General features: G+C 45.2%; 1 protein-coding gene across 5 annotated transcripts in view; it reads left to right on the top strand.

The window, feature by feature from the left end:
• Nucleotides 1-22,233, top strand: part of RFC1 (replication factor C subunit 1) — a 117,659-nt gene that overhangs the window by 52,878 nt on the left and 42,548 nt on the right. For all 5 annotated transcript variants that reach the window (XM_054989808.1, XM_054989811.1, XM_054989810.1 and 2 more), the window contains 6 exons: nt 6,469-6,556; nt 6,641-6,930; nt 7,180-7,287; nt 15,181-15,360; nt 16,074-16,178; nt 21,536-21,932. In XM_054989808.1, the coding sequence (XP_054845783.1) occupies nt 6,469-6,556; nt 6,641-6,930; nt 7,180-7,287; nt 15,181-15,360; nt 16,074-16,178; nt 21,536-21,932 (1,168 nt within the window). The remainder of the gene's footprint in view (nt 1-6,468; nt 6,557-6,640; nt 6,931-7,179; nt 7,288-15,180; nt 15,361-16,073; nt 16,179-21,535; nt 21,933-22,233) is intronic.

The raw sequence follows: 22,233 nt of genomic DNA on the forward strand, positions 1-22,233 counted from the left end.
GAAGAAAGAAGCTGTCATTTCACAGACCCTGCTCTGGAAGCAGTGTGGGGTCTGTGAAACTGATAGCCCAGGCAGCAGGAGAAAGAGGCTTTCAGTTTCACAGAACCTGCGCCAGTTTCAGCCCATCGACTGAACCCAGCGCAGGGTCTGTGAAACTGACAGCCCCTTCCTCCTGCGCAGGGGCTGTCAGTTTCACAGACCCTATGCCGGGTTCAGCCGATGGGCTGAAACTGGCGCGGGGTCTATGAAACTCTGAACCCAGCCACGGAACGGTTGAAATGTGTTCCCGTGGAATGCGTGTTTCGGCTCAAATGGACCAGCCACTCCGTATGGAATTCTGTTCCATGGCTCATTTTGTGCCCATCTCTATTGCTGATACATCTCCAGGCAGTCTCCAGATTGAAGGAAGCGCTCAAGGATTATAGAGGTCAATTGAGGGATCTTACTGATTTTGAGAAGATAATCACACAGAAAAAGAATCACTTTCTGAGACACATTTACAAACTCTTACTGCAATACGATACCAGAACAGAGCAAGTCAAAACGTATAATAAAATGGATGCAAAATTTTGGAGAAGAAATAACATTTCAACAATAGGAAAATTTATGGACTAAGAGCATAAAATTTACAGGTAGTCAAACACTCAGAGAAAATTGGTATAAGATGTTTCTTAGATGGTACATTACACCAAAAGATATTTTAAAAATGGACAAGAAATATGTAGGGTCATGCTGGAAATGCAAAAATGCAGATGGCTCTTTCTTTCATATGTGGTGGACATGTGAAAAAAGTAAAACAATTGGAAAGATATACATGCTGAGATTTTGAACATTTAAAAAATTAACTTTGCTGTGAAACCCCAGACTATGCTGTTGAGAATTATACCAGACGATGTGGACAGAACATTACATGAACTATTTTGATATTTGCTGACGGTGGCAAGAGTAGTAATGGCAAGCAAGTAGAAAGAAGGAGAATGCCAAACCAGGGAAATTTGGAAGGATAAAATGTCGGAATATGCAGTGATGGCGAAATTGACGAACTACATAAATAGAAGGCCAGTTGAAGAATTTGAAGGGAAATGGGGAAAATATTTTGCTTATAAGGGATAAAATTTATAAGATGCTTTAATTCTGCAGATTTGAAAATGATTGTTTTGTGATATATTTGATAACTCGATTGTAAAATAATTAGTGATATAAAGATAATAGATTTTATAAACAAAGACAAAAAGTCTATTACAGTTATGTAAAGTATAAGTTAAAGATAAATTAAAATATGTAGTAGAAATAGGTTAGAACTTAATAGTACCTTATTTTAAGGTAATAAGCAGTGTTAATGTTAAAAATTGTTTTCTTTTCTCTCTTTCAGTACTATTGCTAGAATAACAGGTAGAGATAGTTTTGAATTTTGTACGTGTTACTTACTCTAGAAAAATATTCAGCAGTTAACTTAATATCCATAAGGGTCATGACTCTGGTATTTTGTATTTTAATAATCCTTGAAGCACACAGTTTTATATTTGTTTGTCCCCCCTTTCCCCCCTCTTTTCTGAACCCCTTGTTTTTTGCTTTAATAAAAAATATTTTTAAAAAAAGAATCTAGCAACAGCTTCCAGCCAGCCCACATCATTTGAAAAAGCAGTTTCAGAATAATATAATTACTCGAACGCTGAATGTCAGAGTTGACGAGAGATCCCAATATTTCATGCCTAGCTTCAGTAAACCAAGGACAGCAAGTGTGAGATGGTCTCTGTTGCTCCCGATGCACCAGCACCGTTTCTTTCAGTCCTGGGAATACCTTTAAGCCTTCCTGTGTTGGGCGTGATTTACATCTTGCCAGAAGAGTTAAATGTCTATGTTTGGGATTGTTTTATGATAGCCAGATAATTAGCAACTGTAAAGGATGTTGTTAGGGATATAACCATAATACAAAGGAGAACACCTTCTTGTATGAATCAGTAAGTAACCCAGACTGGTCATGTGTCAAAATGGCTTCTGTTGCAGTTTTCAGTAAGTGATCTGGATAGTAATTAAACAGGTTAAGACCTAAAGAAAATCTCTGAGTTCACACAATTTATCAAGGAAGGCATTTGCACTTAATGAAAGCAAGTCTTGTCTCATTAGAAGTATAACAGTGAAATCCTAAGCAGGGTTACTCGAGTCTAAGCCCATTGACTCGGGGTTCTAATAGGAATATTTTTCACTACATCATAATGGCATATTTCCATGCGATTGACTGTAAGGAGCACAGTCCAATTTCCAATCTAATTACTGAGTTGGAGACACAATTGGGAATTCCCAAGATGATTCTGAAGAAGCGACCTTGCACTTGCAGCCTTTCAAGATCTTTAGCAGTTACATGCTGCCTTGATGGTGCCCCATATAAGGTTGCAGATAAGATCTTGAAATTATGTAATTTAAGCAAAACTGGAAAGAGACTGTCCACCTTTTGTAAAATAAAATTTCTTCAAGGATATGGACAAAAACGGAAAGCTACTTATGATATGTTTTAGATGATTTTTCCATGTCATTAGAGCGTCAAACTAAATGCCCAGAATGAACTTGTTCAAACTCAATTCCATGCAACCTCCAAGGGCCCCGTCTTCCCAGGGCCTCCAAACAACAGTATTTTAGATTTATTTTGACTTACCTTTAGTTGCTCCATATCACAATAATTAATAGATTGCTTTGTTTTATTAAGCCCTGCCCAGTCAATGTTAGTAGTAAGACATCTAAGGGACTGCCCTTATTTTTATAGGTGGGTATCACAATTGATGCCAATCTGGAGGGGTTTCATCCATTTGATCTAACACAGTAAAAAATAAGCAGCCTGAAGCGAAGCCCACCAAGTGGGACTTAGGAGGGTTAAGAGTTCGGGGGGAATGCCATCTGGACCTGCTGCCGATGAATCAGCCGAAGAACCTCCTCAGGCCCAACTTCCTCCCATATTTCTCTTTTTGAGGCTAAGCTTATAGGTCAACTCAGAGAGCTTCTTACTAACCTCAGCACCTTCACTCTCACTTAGAAAATAGTCCAGCCAGACTTCTGGAGAGATTTCGACTTCGCGTTCAAGATTTTGCTGTTGAGTTTTGAAATCACTAAGTGTTTTCTAAAACAATTGAAGACATTTATATATAAGTATGCGGATGTGTCCCTGGGGACCCCGTGTTATCTCCAATATGTATTTGAAATAAAATGGCCATATCTACTTTTCATGTTTTCAAGGCCAAATAGCTATGTTTTATCTTTTTACTGGGGTTTTCCTCATGATTTTCCCCCTGCTAATTCTGGCCCCATAAGTAAAAGGTAGGGTAAAGGTAGTCCCCTGTGCAAGCACTGAGTCATTACTGACCCATGGGGGACGTCGTATCACATTTTCTTGGCAGACTTTTTGTTACGGGGTGGTTTGACATCGCCTTCCCCAGTCCTCTACCCTTTACCCCCAGGAAACTGGGTCCTCATTTTACCAACCTCGGAAGGATGGAAGGCTGAGTCAACTTTGAGCTGGCTACCTGAACCCGGCTTCTGCCAGGATCGAACTCAGGTCATGATGACTCATGAGCAGAGCTTGGGCTGCAGTTCTACCGCTTACTCCTCTGTGCCACGGGGCTCTTGTGGCCCCATACTGCTTCAATTTATCCCCCAGTTTCCACGCTCATTTTTTTGTCTTTAGTTTTAGCTTTTGGCGTTTTCTGCCCTCCCCCTTCCCCCTGGCTCTTTTGAGATCTATTTATTTATTTATAGTCCGCCTTCTCTGTGTGAGAATAGTATAGTCATTATCAAGGACATTTCCATAAACATTGCCATAGGGTAAATAAATACGAGTTTACAAAGATTCTTTCATTAGCAAGAATCCAATACAGAGTTACAGTAGACTTTTTTCTGGAAACTGATTTTGAGTTTATTTTCCTTTTTCATAAGTTTCTTTTGATTTTGTTTTTCCCACTCACTCCCACCCACTTTTTGATGACTGGACGTTTGTCATCATCAAACCACTTTTCCTCTCCACCTTTCTCCCCCCCCCCACTTCCTGGTTTGGTTTTCTGTCTTTTTCAATCATCATTTTCATAGTTTTATATCAACCTATCATTATAACAATACATGCAGCAAATTCTCTGAATTCCCAGCTTCCATGTTTTAAAAAATGTATGTCTAGTCCGTTCCATTGCAGACATACGCCTTTTTCTTTGTATCTCTGCAAGGAAAGGGGCTAGATACTTACTATTTTTTAAAAAATGGAAGCTGGGAATTCAGAGATTCTGCTGCATGTACTGTTACAATGTTAGATCAATATAATGCTATGAAAATGATTATTTAAGAAAATTTCAAAAGCCCGGGAGGTCCAGGGGAGGGTGTGTGTGGTCACTTTTGACGCTAGAAAAAGCAGCGTTGTTTGAAAACCACGCTCCAGGCTACATCCCAGCAAAAGTTGGTTTGCCCTGCCAGTGCCAGCCTCCGCCTCCTGGCACTGGGTCATCTTGGGTCGGGGCTTTCCAGTTTGTACTGCTGTGGGAGGCACTTAAATATGGGTGGCAGAACTGCTCCCCTTTTGGGCTTCCCTATGCAAAGACTGCCCCATGCGTTCATTTCCATTTTATATTGATACACTATAAGAATGCACAAAAAATTTAAAGATGGGGTGCTGTGACACCGCCGATGATGCTACTGATGACGACAGCACCCTAGCTTGAAAGTCCTGATTATTTAAGACACGCGCATAACAAAATAAACTGACTCCACAACTGTAAAAATGCAAAGGGTGGGGAGATGTGTGGAAGAACTGTACCCAAACCTATTCCACCATTTGAGGGTCAGCTGCTAAGAAAATCAGCAATAAGTCTCATGTGCGGAAAAGTCCTCTCTGTTCCACAGTCAAACAATTATTCTCACTTGTTTGGCTCTGTTAAAGTAATTCTCTAGGCAGAGTAGATGGACATTTGCAGCTGTGTCATGTTTCCTGGACTAAATCTTTTGTGAATTAGTTTTCCACACAATCGATTTAGGCGTCAGACTGAATTGGCTGGATTCTTGGAAAGCTGACAAGTACGAGGATTGTGCCAGGAAACATCCTGTATCTACCGGAAATTACTTGGTAACTGACCCTGAGTCAACACTGGAATTACTTATAGTGGAGAGCTAGATCTGTGATCTGATGGCTGTGGTCATATATCTAGTAACTTGCATGTACTGCCAGGTATGCGTCCTTTGGAAATGTCAGCTTGTTTTCTGCTTGAATATAGAAAGCGGGGATGAAGAAGCAGGGTCAGCAGTACTGAAGACGGCAGTAGCTTATTATTCCAGAAAGCTTTGGAACAACTGGAAGGGAAAGCATTTATTTTTAAAATCTGAACAATATTTACTACTAATCTCAATTTAGCTGAAACACATTTTGAGTTTGAATTACTACAAGTGGGGAATTCTTATTATTCATCTTTAATAAGTTTTTGTTCCCCTGTTTTTAAAAATGAGCAGAACATTGTTAGTACTGTGACATATATTTTCCATGGTAGTAATTAAAAACAGTTTGGTGTAGTGATGAACGGCGCAGGACTCTAATCTGGAGAGCTGGGTTTGATTCCCCACTCCTCCACTTGAGGCCAGCTGGGTGACCTTGGGTCAGTCACAGCTCTCTTGGAGCTCTCTCAGTCCCACCCACCTCACAGGGAGTTTGTTGTTGTGGGGATAATAATGACATACTTTGTAAACTGCTCTGAGTGGGTGTTAAGTCATCCTGAAGGGCGGTATACAAATTGTTGTTATTAAAAATACCCTCCTTTTTGTCTAGTGCATTTAGGACTATTGGAAGAAAGGAGACAGCTAGCAAGAGGCTGGACAGTTTCCTTCTCTGTGTGCTTCTCTTTATCTCCTCTCCACACACACACACCCGCCCCCATCCCAGTAAACCTGAACAGCAACTGTTTCAGGGGTTTGGCCAGATGTCTCAGTTGTCCACTCCTATCCTGTGTTCGATCCACAGAAACCTGCTCAAGACCAAATTCCTCTAGTCCCCATGGATCACTATGTTTAAATAGTTTTATGGGAGCATTTGACAGTATAGAAGGTCATCCACAGCCAGGGCTACCAGGACTGCTGCTATGGCAGGACACCTCCCACTGGTAGCCCTTGGTTGATTGCCACTGCTCGGTAGAGTGGCGGAAGTAAAAGGGGGGTGGGGAATAGGTGTCCTTCCAATGCCATGATGTCACCTCCAGTTCTGCACAGCCCCCCACCCTGCCAAACCTCCCACTAGTTGCCAGTGCAGGACTGGCAGCCCCCCTGCCTGGTATCCTGACGTTGAATATGTGCAGAGTTTCTCTTACGACGGGCTTGGATAGGAGCTTTCAGTAGTGAACTGGTGTTGCCTGCTATTTGAATAATGAATGGAGAAATGATGAAATTACAGCTGTATGGATTAATTCCAAACCACACTGGGCACGTCTCTTAATCTGGGCTTTTTCCTTTTAGCCTCGAAAGGATCCAGAAGATAAACAGGGGATTTCAACAGCGAAAGCTAATCCAGCTGAAATGGAAAGAAATAAGCAGGCTCACAAAGGTAATTGCTATATGGAAGAAAGAGAATGTTTTTGTTGTATTCTGTAGTGCTTGCCTTGTTCTTAAAACCTTCATCTTTTCCCAGTGAAACCTCCCAATTTAACACTTGATTCAAGAAATTATGCTGCAGAGGATCATACTTGCACAGAAAGTACCAGGATACCGCCAGATCCACACCCAGAGTCTTCTGTTAGGAAAGAGAGCAAGGCTTTGGGGAATAAGGCAGAGTCTTCAAAAATCAGCTCTAAATTGTCAGCTCTGAAGCAAAAAGGAGAGAATCTCCAAAGAGAAAACGGGACTCCAAAAGTAAAATCGGTTTCACTAGAGGAGGAGAAGACACCTGAAAAAGAGAAAATTTCTCCCCAAAAATCTAAGGTAGGCTTGGGGAAATATCCCTTAGGGACAGTATATTTAGTTACTGTTATGCAAATGTCTTTTTTCCCCTAGACAAGTTGGTTGTACTGGTTGGCTATTGCCAGCTCTAGTGAAGTGCCAGTCCAACACTTGATTCGTTTGAGTTGCAAACCAAATAATCTGAGGGACATACTTCTCAAGATTATGTGGTTCCAGTGTGTTTCATTCTCTGTTTCATTACATCTGTGTTAATTTTTTTTCCTTTTGAAGTCTGTAAGTCCTGAGGATTCCGAGAAGAAACGAGCCAACTATCAGGCTTACAGAACCTTCCTTAATCGAGAAGGTCCGAAAGCACTCGGGTCTAAAGAAATACCGCAGGTTAGTCCAGTTCCTTTTTGCAGAAGTTCTGCTGCCTCAGATGTTCCCGTTTGGATGAAAGAGTCTTGTCCAGGCAGCCTCCCCGTGCTGCCCCCACTGGTTATCTGTTCTGTGGTTGCATTTTTCTGAGTCCCCAAGAGACTCTGCTTGCAGTTTTGTAAACGAGTCTTCTCTGGTGATCCGAGGAGTGGGGCAATCCGTACTTTTGGGAACGTAGCTCCTCCTGTCTGATGCAGGGTCAGCCGACTCTTTTGATCCTGGACAGGAGGGGCTCGTTCCTGATGTCTCCAGTTTTTCTGGCCCTGCCAACGAGCAGGATGGCTCTGACTGTGCTCTCAAAAGAGCAGCGATCCTGGCAACGAACAACAGCAACCGACTGGGGAGAAAGGGTCAGAGACTGGCTCTAGGGGAAAGTGGGGTTGGTGGTCCCTCTTCTCCCTCTTCCTAAGTCGCTGGAAAAGCAGCGCGGACTGCCTGAGCTGACAGCCCTAGGCACTGCCTAGATCCATGGATTTCAGACTAGCCCCCCAACGAAACATTGCGGAGCAGAGTCACCAATGGTGCTAGTGATTACTAGACCCTCGGCAGGCTAGAATTCTCCCCCTCCCCACCTTTGAGCTTTTGGGAGGTGTGGTTGAGTCTGCGGTGGCCCAGTGTGGAGCAGGGAAGAGGCGAACAGACTGCATCTCCTCCCTCAAGCTGTGCAGGAACGGGCTGCAAACCAGGACCACGTTGGCTGTCCAGACCTGATAAAACGACCCTATTCTAAGCGGAGGAAGGGAGGCCTGAAAGAAGGGAATTCCCGTCACTTTTGCTTTTGGTTCTAAGCTTTGGTGGGAAGACCTTCCCCCTGCGAACGTGGCAGCCAAAGCAGGCCTCACAGCTCCTGCCGGTGTAGGAGGCATTGTGTGTGACTTGGAACTTCCCAACTCACCAGCCTCTTCTTCTTCTTCTTCTTCTCAAACATCTCGGAGGGCTGAGGGAGAAAAGGCACAGGACTTGGATCTGACAAGTGAAGATGCTAAAGCAAATTTGCTTAGAACAGAGATTAAAAAAGAATTTAGGGAAGCTTTAAGGGAACAAGCCCAGAGCAGCCTCCTGCCTGTGGACCCTCAGATAGACAGGAAAGACCCCCCCCCCAGAGGGAGGCTGATGATTAAAGGAGAAGAAAGGGCTGATGTTTCCCTTCCTTTCCCAAGATCAAAGAGAAAGAAACTAGAGGAGGGCAAAACTCGCAGAGAGTATAGCCCCCGTGAGACACTCAGATTCCTCCTCAGATAGGGAAGAAGGCTTATTTTTGGAGGAGGAGGAGGAGGAGGAGGTCGAAACAGGTGCACGAAAGGGTGCACAAGGCTCTTTCTACAAGAACTTTATGCCATATTGCTTCCAAAAGTGTTAAGGGCACTGGAGATAACTCACAAGCCCAAGGGAAAAGCCGATGCACATCCAGATTTCCCAGCGGGATCAGAGAGGGCTCTTCTCACGGTGGGGGTGGCACCACCTGGGATCCCCCTTCTGGCAGCATTTGACAATCTAATAAAAGCAGAATGGGAGACCAGCACAACCCAAACCCACCCATGCAGTCTTCAATAGGTGCGATTCATTAGTACCAGAGGCTGCTAGCAAGTTCAAGCTCCCCCTAGTGGATGACCTGAAGAATAGCCTTGCATCCAATTCAGTACTACCAGTGGAAGCAGAGGGACTGCCCAAGGACCCCCGTGACAGAAAGATAGAACCAAATCTGCACAGGGGTTTTGAAGCATCGGCCTACTCTCTTAGAGCATCTGTGGCAAGGACAGCATTGACCTGGGCGTCAGACTTAGCTGCAGCAGATAGTAATGTGCCTAAAGAGGTGAAGGATATGGTCAAGAAGATTGCCCTGGTGACAGCATTTGCAGCAGATGGCTCTTTGGATGCCATGCAGCTATCTTCCAGAGCAATGGCCTTCAATGTGACAGCCAGGCAGAACACATGGCTCTGGAACTGGGACATCAATCCCTTGGCCCAGGCCAAGGTGGTAGGAATCCCATTTAAGGGGGTCAACCTATTCGGAGAAGCTCTGGATAGGTACCTAGTGCAAGACAGAGAGAAGGAAAAGGTCCTTCCATCAAAAAAGAAGGATGGGAAACCAAGGAAAAGATTCCAGTCCTTTCGAGACTCCAAATGATCCCTGTGCACTGGCAATACAAGACCATTCAAGGGTCGCTGGCAATCTAAGCCCCAAAGTGAGAACAAATCTTACACAGTCACCAAGTCCAACCAGTATGCTAAAGGACCCCAAACAGCACAGGGGATTGGGGGGGGGGCACTTTCTGAGGTTCTTACAAGTGTAGGAAGGAACTGTAATGGACAGATGGGTCTTGGATATAGTAACCAATGGCTACACTCTGGAATTAGAATCAATGCCCCCCAACTGCTTTATACAGATTCCAAAGAACCAATCGAACGTGAACCACTTACTTATAAAAAAAGACCACCAGTCACCTGATAAGAGATAGGAGCCATAGAATCAGTCCCAGAAGAACACACAGCTTAGGGAGTGTATTTGGTGTTCTTCATAGTCGCGAAGAAGAGCGGGGATGTGAAGGCCATTTTGGATCTAAAATGGCTAAACAAGTTCATCATACAAATTCAAAATGGAAACCCTCAAATCAATTCTGGCAGTTATTCAGGAAAAGGACTTCTTGGCGTTCATCAATCTCTCGGAGGCCTACTTACATGTTCCATTAAGAGAGTCTCACTGCAAATTTCTGCGATTCGTCTATGATGGAAATCACTACCACTACTGTGTGTTACCCTTCAGACTAAAATTTCACCCAGGGTATTCATGAAGTTATTGATAGCCCTAGTGGCGCACCTGAGGCTTCAGGGTGTATCATTGTTCCCATGTCTCGCCAACATCCTTATCAAAGCCCATTCATTAGAGACAGGACTGGAAGCAGTGAAACCCACAGTGGATTGTCTAAGGGACCAGGAAGTAGGAGAATAGCACAATTGCTGCGGACCATGGTGTCTTGCCAGGAGGTGGTACAGAGGTCAAGGTTTCATGCTCACCATCCTCAGAGGTTTCTATTAAGGTACCAAGATACTATAGCTCCCAAAAGACACAAACCAGTGAGGCTATCGACAAATCTATCACAAGAGTTCACCTGGTGGCAGGACCCGACAAGATTCCTGGAAGGGGTTCCACTCAGGGATCCAAAAAGGGTGATCATGACAACAGATGCCAGCCCATGGGGCTGGGGAGCACGTACCTGGGGAAGGATGTTCCAGGACACCTGGAAGGAATAGGAGAGATCCAAGAGCATAAATCTGCTGGAACTCAGGGCCATCAGGAGAGGACTGATGGGAATTCCATGATATACTATCAGGATGCTATGTATTGGGGAAAACAGACAACATGACTGCCAAGGCTTATGTAAACAGGCAGGGAGGAGCCAGATACAAATCTCTCCACAGAGAAGCCACTGTTACCATGTAGTGGGCGGAGAGACATCGCAGATCAATAAAAGTGATTCACATACTTGCACAGGACAACTCGGAGGCCAATTGGCTAAGTAGAAACAAGGTAGACCAATCGGAGTGGATGTTATGCAAGGAAGTATTTCAGCAAATCTGCCAGAGAGTCAGAAAGGCAAAAATAGACCTGTTCGCAAGCAATCAAAACCACCAAATTCAGAAATACATATCAAGGAAAAGAAATCCTCAGGCTTGGGAAGTAGATGCTCTGAGCTGCAGTTGGCCCCGCTTGCTTCTGTATGCCTTCCCACCGATACAACTGATGCAAAGAGTGCTGCAGAAAATCATCGAACAGCAGGCGGAAATAATACTTATTGGCCGAGGACAGCATGATTCCAGGAGCTGGTGAGACGTTCAGTCACTGACCCATGGCATCTTCCAGTGTGAGAGGACCTGCTGTTGCAAGGGACAATTCTACACCCTCAACCAGCTCCCAACTGCCTGGAGGTTGAATGCAGGCAGTTGAAAGAATTGGGATACTCTGAGACAGTGATCCATACAATGCTAGCATCTAGAAAGAGCTCCACAAACAGGGGCTACAATGACATTTGGCAAGTTTTTCAAGTCGCGTGTGCAGATAGGGGAAAAGACACTTTAAAAGTCCCAGTTAGGGAGATTCTCTGGTTCCTACAAGAAGGTCTGGTTAAGGGGCTTAGTACCAGCACCCTTAAAAGGCAGGTGTCAGCTAGCACAGTGATTACAGGTTCCAAGAAAGGTAGACTTTTATTCCAACACGTACATGTTAAGAAATTTCTGCGGCATATCACGCTGATCAATCCCCCAAGGGTACATAGATTCCCCACTTGGAACCTCAATATAGTTTTGAAAATACTAACTGAGGAATCTTTTGAGCTCATAGCATCGTGTCCCATGAAGGAGTTGACATTCAAAGCTATTTTTTAATAGGTATTACCTTGGCAAGATGAGTGTCTGAACTTAGAGCCCTGTCAGTGGACAGGGAACTGTGTATTCCACAAAGACAAAATGGTCTTAAGACTGGACCCAGCTTTCATTCCTAAAGTAAATTCAGTATTTCATCGTAGTGAAGAAATAGTTCTACCTTCATTCTGCCCCAAACACACACATGATAAGGAAAGAGAGTGGCATGTAGCATGTACGATGTTCATAGGACACTAAGCTTTTATATGGACAGGACAAAACAATTGAGGAAGTCAGAGGCACCGTTTGTGTCATTCAGGAAGTCATCCCTCGGTAACAGTGTGTCTACCTCTACATTGAGCAGGAGGATTAGGGGGTGTATAATCTTGGTGTACAGAGCCAGGAACCTGGAACCACCCCAGGGTATTATAGCTCACAGGGTATTATAGTGAGTGGCACCCTCTGCAGCGCATAGATCCTTCCCCTCATTCAAAATGATATGTAAAGCTGCAACATGGATGTCGGTGCATTTGTTCACCAAACATTATAGAATAGCCAAGATATCCTCGGCTGAGGTGGTCTTCAGAAGAAGGGTTCTACAACACACCCTCTAATCTTGGAGTGCAACTGACCCTCCCTGGAGCACACTGCTTTATGTCCCAAAAGTACGGACTGCCCCACTCCTTGGACCACCGAAGAATGGAAGATTTGTTTTCACTTACTGTGAAGCTCCCTTCTTGGTGGTCCAGGAGTGGGGCAGTCCTCTCCACCCAAAAAAGGTCAGGTGGATCTGGAGATTGGGGGGTTCATTGTACAGTACTAGGCAGCAAATAACCATTTCTTTAAAAAATCAAGCTTTCTAAGTGTACATAGTTAACATATTGTTAAAGAAGTTGACATTAGACATAATGAAAGGGGAGGAGGCTATTATGTTGTTGAGAGTTTATACAGTTATTTGAAGATTCACGCCTTGTGAACAAACTGGAGACACCAGGAATGAGCCCCTCCCCTCTGGGATCAAAAGAGTCGGCTGACCCTGCATCAGACAGGAGGAGCTACGTTCCCAAAAGTACAGACCGCCCCACTCCTGGACCACCAAAAAGGAAGCTTCATGGGGAGTCAGTTTGGTGTAGTGATTAAGAGTGTGGGACTCTAATCTGGAGAGCCGGGTTTGATTCCCCACTCTTCCGCTTGAAGCCAGCTGGGTGACCTTGGGCCAGACACAGCTCTCTGGAGCTCTGTCAGCCCCACCCACCTCACAGGGTGTTTGTTGTGGGAATAATAACAACATACTTTGTAAACCACTCTGAGTGGGCATTAAGTTGTCCTGAAGGGTGGTATACAGATTGAATGTTATTGTTGTTGTTCACAGAATCACAGAATCACAGAGTTGGAAGGGGCCATACAGACGTTCTAGTCCAACCCCCTGCCCAGTGCAGGATCAGCCTAAAGCATCCCTGACAAGTATTCCTCCAGCCTCTTCTTGAAAACTGCCTGTGAAGGGGAGCTCACCATCTCCCTAGGCAGCTGATTCCACCTTTGAACTACTCTGACCGTGAAAAAGTTTTTCCTAATATCCAGCTGGTACCTCTCTGCATGTAATTTAAGCCCATTGCTTCAGGTCCTATCCTATCCTTGTTGTTGTTGTTATTATTATTACAAATCTTTCATTTACCACTGTTGTTTATCATTGTTAAAGGAAGTCTGTTTCAACATTTTGTTACCCTCCTATGCCACAACTCATGATGCTAAAACAGGTTTGGAAAGAATGTAAGTGTGATGGAGAAACTGGGAGACTTGGTGTAGTGATTAAGAGTCGCGGGACTCTAGAGAACTGGGTTTGATTCCCCACTTCTGTGCTTGAAGCCAGCTGGGTGACCTAGGGTCAGTCACAGCTTCTCGGAGCTCTCTCAGTCTCACACACCTTGCAGGGTTATTGTTGTGAGGATAATAATAACATACTTTGTAAGCCGCTCTGAGTGGGTGTTAAGTTGTCCTGAAGGGCAGTATATAAATTGAATGCTGCTGCTGTTGTTATCCTGCCATGACTCTCATAGGGTGACTTTTGGTCAGTCATGGGATTAGATCCACTGGTAGTTTCCACTGATGGAAGGGAATTTCTGTCTAGTTCTCCCTTTCCATGTCCCACTGCAACCTGCTCCTGGAGGACTTGGGACTGTTCCCTTCTATCAGCAGAAATTCTCTTTGATTCTGAAAGTAGTATAGTGGGGCCACCCGTAGACAGGTTGGTAGGGGTTTCCTTAACTATGCTGGAAAATATGACTTGGTAAATTAAACAAAAATGAAAGAGAAAGGGGAAATCCCAAACTGGTCTGAAGCACAAAAACTTGCGAGCAATAGAGTGCCAGTTGGGGACAAGGCGGATTAGCTCAAGTGCATAGAAGCTTTTAGAACCTAGAAGGGGGAGATTTTGAGTAGTGGGATAAAGATAAAAGTAAAGGTAGTCCCCTGTGCAAGCACCGAGTCATTAACTGACCCATGGGGGGATGTCGCATCACGACATTTTCTTGGCAGACTTTTTACGGGGTGGTTTTCCATTGCCTTCCCCACTCATCTACACTTTACCCCCAGGAAACTGGGTCCTCATTTTACTGACCTCAGAAGGATGGAAGGCTGAGTCAACCTTGAGCCAGCTACCTGAACCCAGCTTCCGCTGAGATCGAACTCAGATTGTGAGCAGAGCCTGGGCTGCCGTAGTGGGATAGGATTTCCAAATTGTTCTCCCCTTCCTTATTCGTCACTGGCTTCCAGCTTACACCTTTCAGAATCCTGAACGTCACAGACTTTTAAAAACTTGAATGTTGGTGTGTGTTGTGATCATGGAAAACATCCTAGGAGAATAATAACTTGGAGTTCCCCACGTGAAGCGGATGGGGGTGGGAAGTAGAGTTCTAGTTCAGTGGAAAATAGTAAGACCTGTGTGCTTGAGCTCCGCCCCCCCCCCACCTTAAGAATATCAGAAGCAACAAATGTACATATCCTCTCTTGTGAATGCCTACATTTTTGTTTGCATTTCCACCTTTTAGGAAGCATGTGTCCATACAAATACAGCTAGCAAAAACATTTGCATATATACAGGATAAGTACAGTTTGGTACTTACAGCTATAAAGACCCAGGTAGAAATAAAACTGGCTCCCAGCAATCCATGACACTTCCAGAGAAGAGTCAGCTTAGCAAATGTGTGCTGAACTGCCCTCTTCCCCCTTCTCTTTCTTTCAGAGCATTAAACCTGGTTCTGTATTACATATACACAAACTGCATGGTTCTTTCACAACCAGATTGTAATCATGGTTTAAAATGGATTGCAAGCACAGGCAGGCGAGAACCTGGTTTACATTGATGATAGAGTTGCATTGGGGATCATGTAATATGGAACCAGGAAGAGAGAGGGGAGGAAGGGAGACAAAAACTGGCCTCTGGCTTGCAGGTTATCATTTGCAGGAATACTTCACGTTACACATTTCTGTTCCTAGGGTGGTGAAAATTGCTTGGAAGGTCTGACGTTTGTGATCACAGGTGTCTTGGAATCTATTGAGCGAGATGAGGCCAAGTCTCTAATCGAGCGATACGGGGGGAAAGTTACTGGTAACGTCAGCAAGAAGACCAACTATCTTATTCGGGGCCGTGACTGTGGTGTGTCTAAGTGTGAAAAGGTATGTTGTTCTTATGTGAATATCACGTCGGTGTTCCATTGCCTAAAGACTGATGGAGGAGTTATCCAATTCTCCCTATTATGGTTTCCCCCTGGGACTCCCACAATATCCGGCATCTGCAGTGTGCTGCTGAGGGAAGGGGAAAGTGGGAATTGATTGGCAGGATCTAGTGATGAAACGAAAATGTGTGGGAGTCTTGGACTCATTGCTGTATCAGAGTTAACGGCTTCCCATCTCTCTGACCCATAGCCACCTTCTTCCTCCTATCCTATATCTATAGAGAACAGTCTGCTAATATTTTAAAATTTCTGCACATCTAGAAATTTAGCCACTGCTCTCTTTTCCAGTGACAAAATAATCACCATGCTCTAGTTTTAAGAAAAGAACTCCTTTGCTGGGAAAGATCAGGGTTCATCCTGCCGAGCCTTCTGAGCACTGCCTTGGGAAGTTATAAGTCATATACGATACCCAGGGACAGCCCAGTTGGTTCCCAGCATCTTGTCCTCTGAATGTGGGTATTCTCATGGGCTAAGATTAATGGCCATTGGTGCTCTGTAACTCTGTGTAATCGTCTTTTAAAGCCATCTCAGGTAATGGCCATCACTGTATCATACGTATTCCTCTTCTGTTGTATTTGAGCCCATTGCCCTAGAACATTTGACAATGAGTACCGTATAGAGGTAAGCTGTTATGAATTTTTATTTTTGGCATAGGCGTCAGCTTTGGGGACCAAAATTGTTGATGAAGATGGTTTATTTGACCTCTTACGAACTATGCCGGGCAAGAAGTCAAAGTATGAAGCAGCAGCTGAAGCAGAGGTTTGTCCAAATTAATTTCTAGCTCAGAGTCTGATCGGTAGAACCTGTGATATGCAAAGTCATGTTTGATTTTACAGTAAATTTGCGGCATAGACAGTTGCACTAGTAGCTTTCATCACAGATCTTTTGCAAAGCTTCTAATGAAGTAGAACCATAGAGTTGGAAGGGGCTTTACAGATCATTTAGTCCAACTCCCTGCCCAATGCAGGAACAGCCTAAAACATCCCCAACAGGGATTCGCCAACTGCTCCTTGAAGACTGCCAATGAGTGGAACCTGCCACATCTCTAGCTGATTCCAGTGTAGGATTACTTTTAACATGAAGAACTTTTTCCTAATGTTCAGCTGGTACCTTCCATCCTGTAGTTTAAACCCATTGTTTTGAGTTCTATCCTCTGTTGCCAAGGTACAGCTCCTTTTCCTCCTCTGACAGCCTTTTAAATGCTTAAAAAGAGCAATCATATTTTCTGTCAAGTCCCTCAAACTGAATATTCCCAGGTCCTTCAATCTTTCCGCATAGCGCTTGGTCTCCAGGCCCCTGATCATCCTGGTTGCTCTCCTCTGCTCCTGTTCCAACATGTCCACATCCTGTTTGAAATGAGACCTAGAACTGCACACAATATTCCAAGTGGGGCCTGACCAATGCGGAATATAGTGGGACAATGACATCCTGTGATTTGGATGCTATACCTTTGTTGATACACTCCAAGATTGCGTTTACTTCACACACACTGCTGCCCAGAAATGTATCCCTCTTCCAGTCTGCATTTTTGTTACCCAGGTGGAGAACCTGGCACTTACCCACGTTAAATCACACCCTATTCAAATCTGCTCACTTTTCCAGTGTGTTCAGATCTTATTCAATTCTGTCTTCTGTGCAGTCCCACACGGAACTGCGTATGCACAGGCCTGCCAATCAATGAGGTTTTTGCAGCTTTAAAGACCACTAGGTGGTGCTTGTCCTCCCGGAGCACATGCATAGTGTTTCCCACCGAAAGCAGCCCGTGCTCTAGAGAAGGCAGCACAGATAAAGCCCTTTTAAGAGGTTTTCCCAATTTTCCACCAAGATGATGGTGGACTGATGGATACTCTTTGTGTTTCACCTGCCTGGGGGAGAGACATAATGTCTCAGGCTGCAAGAATTCTTAAAATTTTACCCCGAAGCGGCTCACAGAAGGAGTCATGATGCTCAAAGTCCTGTTGTGAGAACAGGTTCTGTCAGCTTCAAATAGCCCTGCCACTGAATCATCCACCCTCTTAGAGTTGGCAGGCGATCTACAACATCCTCGATATTGGGAACTTGCAACCCTTTGCATCTGACTCCAGTGGCTTGGAGCCCTTCGGATCCGACTTTGATGACCCAGGTTTAATAATAACAAAAGCAGCAGCAGCAGCAACAACAACAATTGATTTATTTCAGGACAACTTAATGCCCGCTCAGAGCAGTCTAAATGTATGACATTATTATCCCCACAACAATCACCCTGTGAGATGGGTGGGGGTAAGAGAGCCCTGGAAGAGCTGCGACTGACCCAAAGTCATCCAGCTGGCTTCAGATGGAGGAGTTGGGAATTAAACCAGATTAGAGTCTTGCTGCTCTAAGAATCCCAAGTTTGTAGTGGCAATGAGTGGTGATTTTACAGGAGGACGATGAGGGAAAATTACACCCCTGCGCCTACATGTCGAAAATATTTTCAGACTCTGAGTGCCACTGGGCGATCTGGGATAGAGGCGGCAGCAGTTAAACTGGCTTTGTGTACTTGGAGACATTGGTTGGAAGGTGCTAAAATGCTATTTAAGGTGTGGACTGATCATAAGAATTTAGAAGTGTTATGCGCCCCTTGCAAATTGGGCGCCAGGCAGTTATGGTGGGCGGTTTTTCTCCCGATTCAACTTTGTATTGAAGCACCTCCTGGGCAAATCGAATTTCTAGGCAGATGCCCTTTTGTGCCTCCCCCAGCATGACAGTCAAAAGGAGGAGGTAGTGGACATGATTTTTCGCCCACTCAGCAGGGAGGGGCTGTCGTTACCAGGCAACAGGTGAGGAGCAAAGCAACGCCGTCTATTCTCATGGAGTGGGAGGAGAACGTGAAAGCTGAGGTAGAAAATGAGGGGGAGGAGTACCAAGGAGGAATTGGAACAGGACGAGCATGGCGGCTGGTACCAGCAAGGCAAATTAAATGTTCCTGTCAGCCTGAGAGGAGAGGTGCTGAAAAGTTGCCATGATGCTAAATTGGCTGGGCATTTGGGGTACTTGAAGACCTTACACCTAGTGCAAAGACGATTTTGGTGGCCCAAAATGAGGCATGATGTGTTGCAATATGTTTCCACTTGCCAAGTGTGCCTGATGGGGAAGAAAAGGAGAGGGGAAGCCTCCCAAGTTCCTGCAGTCACTTGACACTCCAGCCTGGCCATGGGCCACAATTTCTATGGGCTTTATTACTGATCTTCCCCCATCCAAGGGGAAGACGGTGATCCTAGTGGTGGTGGGCTTATTTTCAAAACAGGCCCATTTCATACCGTGTTCCAAACTACTGATGGCCAAAAAGTTGGCTGCTTTGTTTATGCAGCATGTGGTCCGTTTGTGCTCGTTTCCTGAGACGATAATCTCCGACGGGGGTACAGTTTGTGGCCAAGTTCTGGAGGGAGTTGCTGCAGGTGGCGAGGATAGAGCAAGGTCTAAGCTCTGCTCATCATCCTGAGACCGATGGACAAACTGAAAGAGTTAATCAGGTGTTGGAACAATTTCTATGGTGCTACATTAATTATCAGTAGAATGACTGGGGCAGACTTTCTGGTTGTCACTGAATATTGTTACAACAATAGCATACACAGCTCCATGGGGGCCTCCCCCTTCATGGTTGCTCAAGGGTTTGAGGGCAGAGCCATGCCGTTCATATGTATCCAGGATGAGAACAAGGGGGGGATCTGGCTGAGGTTAGGGTTAGGGACAAAGCCAAAGAGGACTACAAGAAGCAAGCAGGTTGGAAACGTTCTGCCCCCCGGAGTCTAAAAATGGGAGACCAAGTTTATGTCTCCACCAAAAATCTATGGTGGGAGCAGCCGAGCAAGAGACTGCAGTGGAAATATTTGGGACCCTTTGAGGTCATTTGGGTGATCAGAACTGCTCTGAGTAGGCATTAAGTTGTCCTGAAGGGCGGTATATAAATCAAATGTTATTAAATTATTATTAAAATGATAACAAGATATAAAAAGGCTGTTAAAAGAATAAAAACAACTAAGAGAACTCAAAAACTACCAAACCTCTTTGGAGGCATAATTTCAGCTGTCTGTAGCCCCCACCATCCACTCCACTCACTTGGCAGCAGGATCCAGTCGCAGGCCAAAGCAGACCAGGAGAGAAAGCCAACAGCCAGCAGCAGCAAGCAGGCAGTGCCTCTCAGTCTCCAGGCCAGAGCAAAATGGAGGCTGACTGAGGCAAGCCTTCTCATTTAACTCCTTGCAGCAGTTGGAAAAAAGTACTCTCCTTTTTGAGAATCCCATTAGCCAGAGGAGGAGAGCTGCCGCTGCAAGGATTGGCTGCTCACACTCTCCCCTTCCTTCCCCCTCTGTCTTCTACCTCCTGCCTCTGACTTGCTTCCTGTCCCTTCTCCTCCCTCCCATCTGGTAAAAAAAGGCAGGAAGCAGCGTGTCTTTGCTGTTCCTTAGCAAACGAACAGCAAGGAACAGTGCTGCTATGCTTCCTGAATTTTACCAAATAAATTTGATAAATTTAAATTTGGTTTTACCGAATTCATTTGGTAATACAGATTTAAGTTTGGTAATACTGAATTTTACCGAATACTGAACCCATGTTGCACATCATTATTTGCTGCTACTCCAAATTTGGTGTCATCTACAAATTTGAGTAATCCCTTCATACCGTCATCCAGATCATTTATAAAAGTACTGAAAAGCACTGGGCCCAGAACCGAGTCCTGTGGCACTCCAATGGACACCTCCCTCCAATCTGAGGTGATGTCATTGACAACTACACTTTGGGTACGGTTAACCCGCCAGTTCCCTATCCATCTAACCATTCTAGAGTCCATTCTATAGTCTTTCAGTTTACCCATCAGGACCTTGTCAAAAGCTTTACTGAAATCCAGATGAACTACATCAACAGCATTTCCACGATCCAATAAGCCTGTCACTCGATCATAGAAGAGATGAGGTTGGTCTGGCAGGACATGTTGGGGACAAATCTGTGCTGACTTCTTCATATCACCATGTTGTCCACTAGATGCTTGTAGATTGACACCTTTTATATTTGCTCCAGTATCTTCCTTGGGACAGAGGTCAGGCTAACTGGCTTGTAGTTCCCAGGATCGTCTTTTTTCCCTTTCTTGAAGATTGGGGTGACATTTGCCTTCCAGTCTTCTGGCACATCACCTGTCCTTGGAGGCCTGGAAGATGACCGACAAAGGGTCTGCAAACTCTTTTGAAAGTTCTTCAGGCACTCTCAGGTGCACCTCATCTGGCCCAGGAGATCTGTACAAATCCAGTGCAGCAGGGTGCTTCTCCACTACTTCTCTACCTGTGTCAGCCAGCAGCCCCAAAGCCGGGCCTTGCCTACTACCATGAAAGTAGGACTCAAACCCTAACCCAAACTCCTCCCCGCCCCCTGGCCAGTCTCGGCTCATTTTTTTCAGTGTTCCTCCCAGTTCTCCATTTTTTTCTGTTAGAAAGGGGTTTTTTTGCTTGGGGGGGATCCTCTGAGGATTTTCCTGTCTGTATGTGTTTTTCCCCCAGGCCTTAACATCTAGCTAGAATCTTTATTTCCCTGTTCCCTTTGTTGTGTTTTGCCCAGAGTAAGGAGAGCAAAGTGAGCCTGCTAATCCAAGGCTGCCTTCTGACTTTAGCCTGAGTAGAACCTCCAAATATAAAACCTCCAAGTATTAAACATGAGTAGAGCTCGTGAACTGGGAGGGTGGCAAGGCCTGCTGCTGTTCATAAATTGGTCTGAAAAGCTTTACCGTACATCTTAGAGCTGTAGATTGCAGTCTTCAGGTAACTCTTTCCAGATAATTTTCCAGATCATTTTGTTTGAGGCACCTCTTGGGCACCTGCTGCGTCTGCGTATTGCAGAGGGTGGGTCAGTGGAGAAGGCTGGTGGTCTTCGTGGCCCCTTGCATGAAATTGCCGCGTGCTGTCGAACGCCCCTGCCCATAGCAAGAGAGGGACCGTTGGGCGGGAAGGCCAGCTGCTATTCGGGGAAGTTCGACCACCCCCTCGAGGACTGAGGAGTCTCGGATAAGCTTCCCGGGATTATTGGGCTTGCTAGAACACGATTTGAAAACGGCTGTGCTCAAGCTCAGGTCTACCGACTCTTTCCTGTGCAATCTTGTTCCTGTCAAGGCAAAGAAAGCAAAATCCAAGAGGGAAAAAACGCCGCAGAAGGTTGAAGCAGAAACAAGAGAAATTAGCCCAGCAGGGGAGGAGCTAGAGGTTAAAAGGAAAAAGCCCTCCCCAGAAAAAGATGGTGGTGTTAAATCCAGAGAGAAGGAAACCTCGGAAGCTAGGAGAGGTCTGGTTTTTGATCAGAAAGCCTTGGTGGAAAAATGTGCTGCGACGGATGCTGAGAGTCCCGTTCAGGGGATCGGTACAGGCAAGGCGGAGGCGTTGCTGTGGGTGGACAAATACAGGCCCACTTCCCTCAAAGCAATAATCGGACAGCAAGGAGATCAGAGCTGTGCCAAGAAGCTCTTGCGCTGGCTTCGGAACTGGCACAAGAAGGCTTCCGAGGACAAACAGGGTAAATATACACAAACCATTTGTTTTTGAAATAGCTTTTGGCCGCAGCCCACGATGTTGTCTCAAGGGCACCGCACAGGGCACGACAGTACAATTTCTTCCGGGATCTTAGCATCCAAGTTGTGGGTTTGAGCTAAAGAGCGGGTCTGGGGTAGTGGTTACGGTGCTGAGCTAGGATCTGGGAGGCCCAAGCCCAAATCCCCCCTCTGCCGTGGAAGCTTGCTGGGTGGCCCTGGCAAGTCACACACTGTCAGGCTGACCTACCCCACAGGGTGGCTGTGAGGATAAAATGGAGGCGGGGG

This window comes from Eublepharis macularius, chromosome 10 (assembly GCF_028583425.1).
Source record: "Eublepharis macularius isolate TG4126 chromosome 10, MPM_Emac_v1.0, whole genome shotgun sequence".
Classification (NCBI taxonomy): Eukaryota; Metazoa; Chordata; class Lepidosauria; order Squamata; family Eublepharidae; genus Eublepharis; species Eublepharis macularius.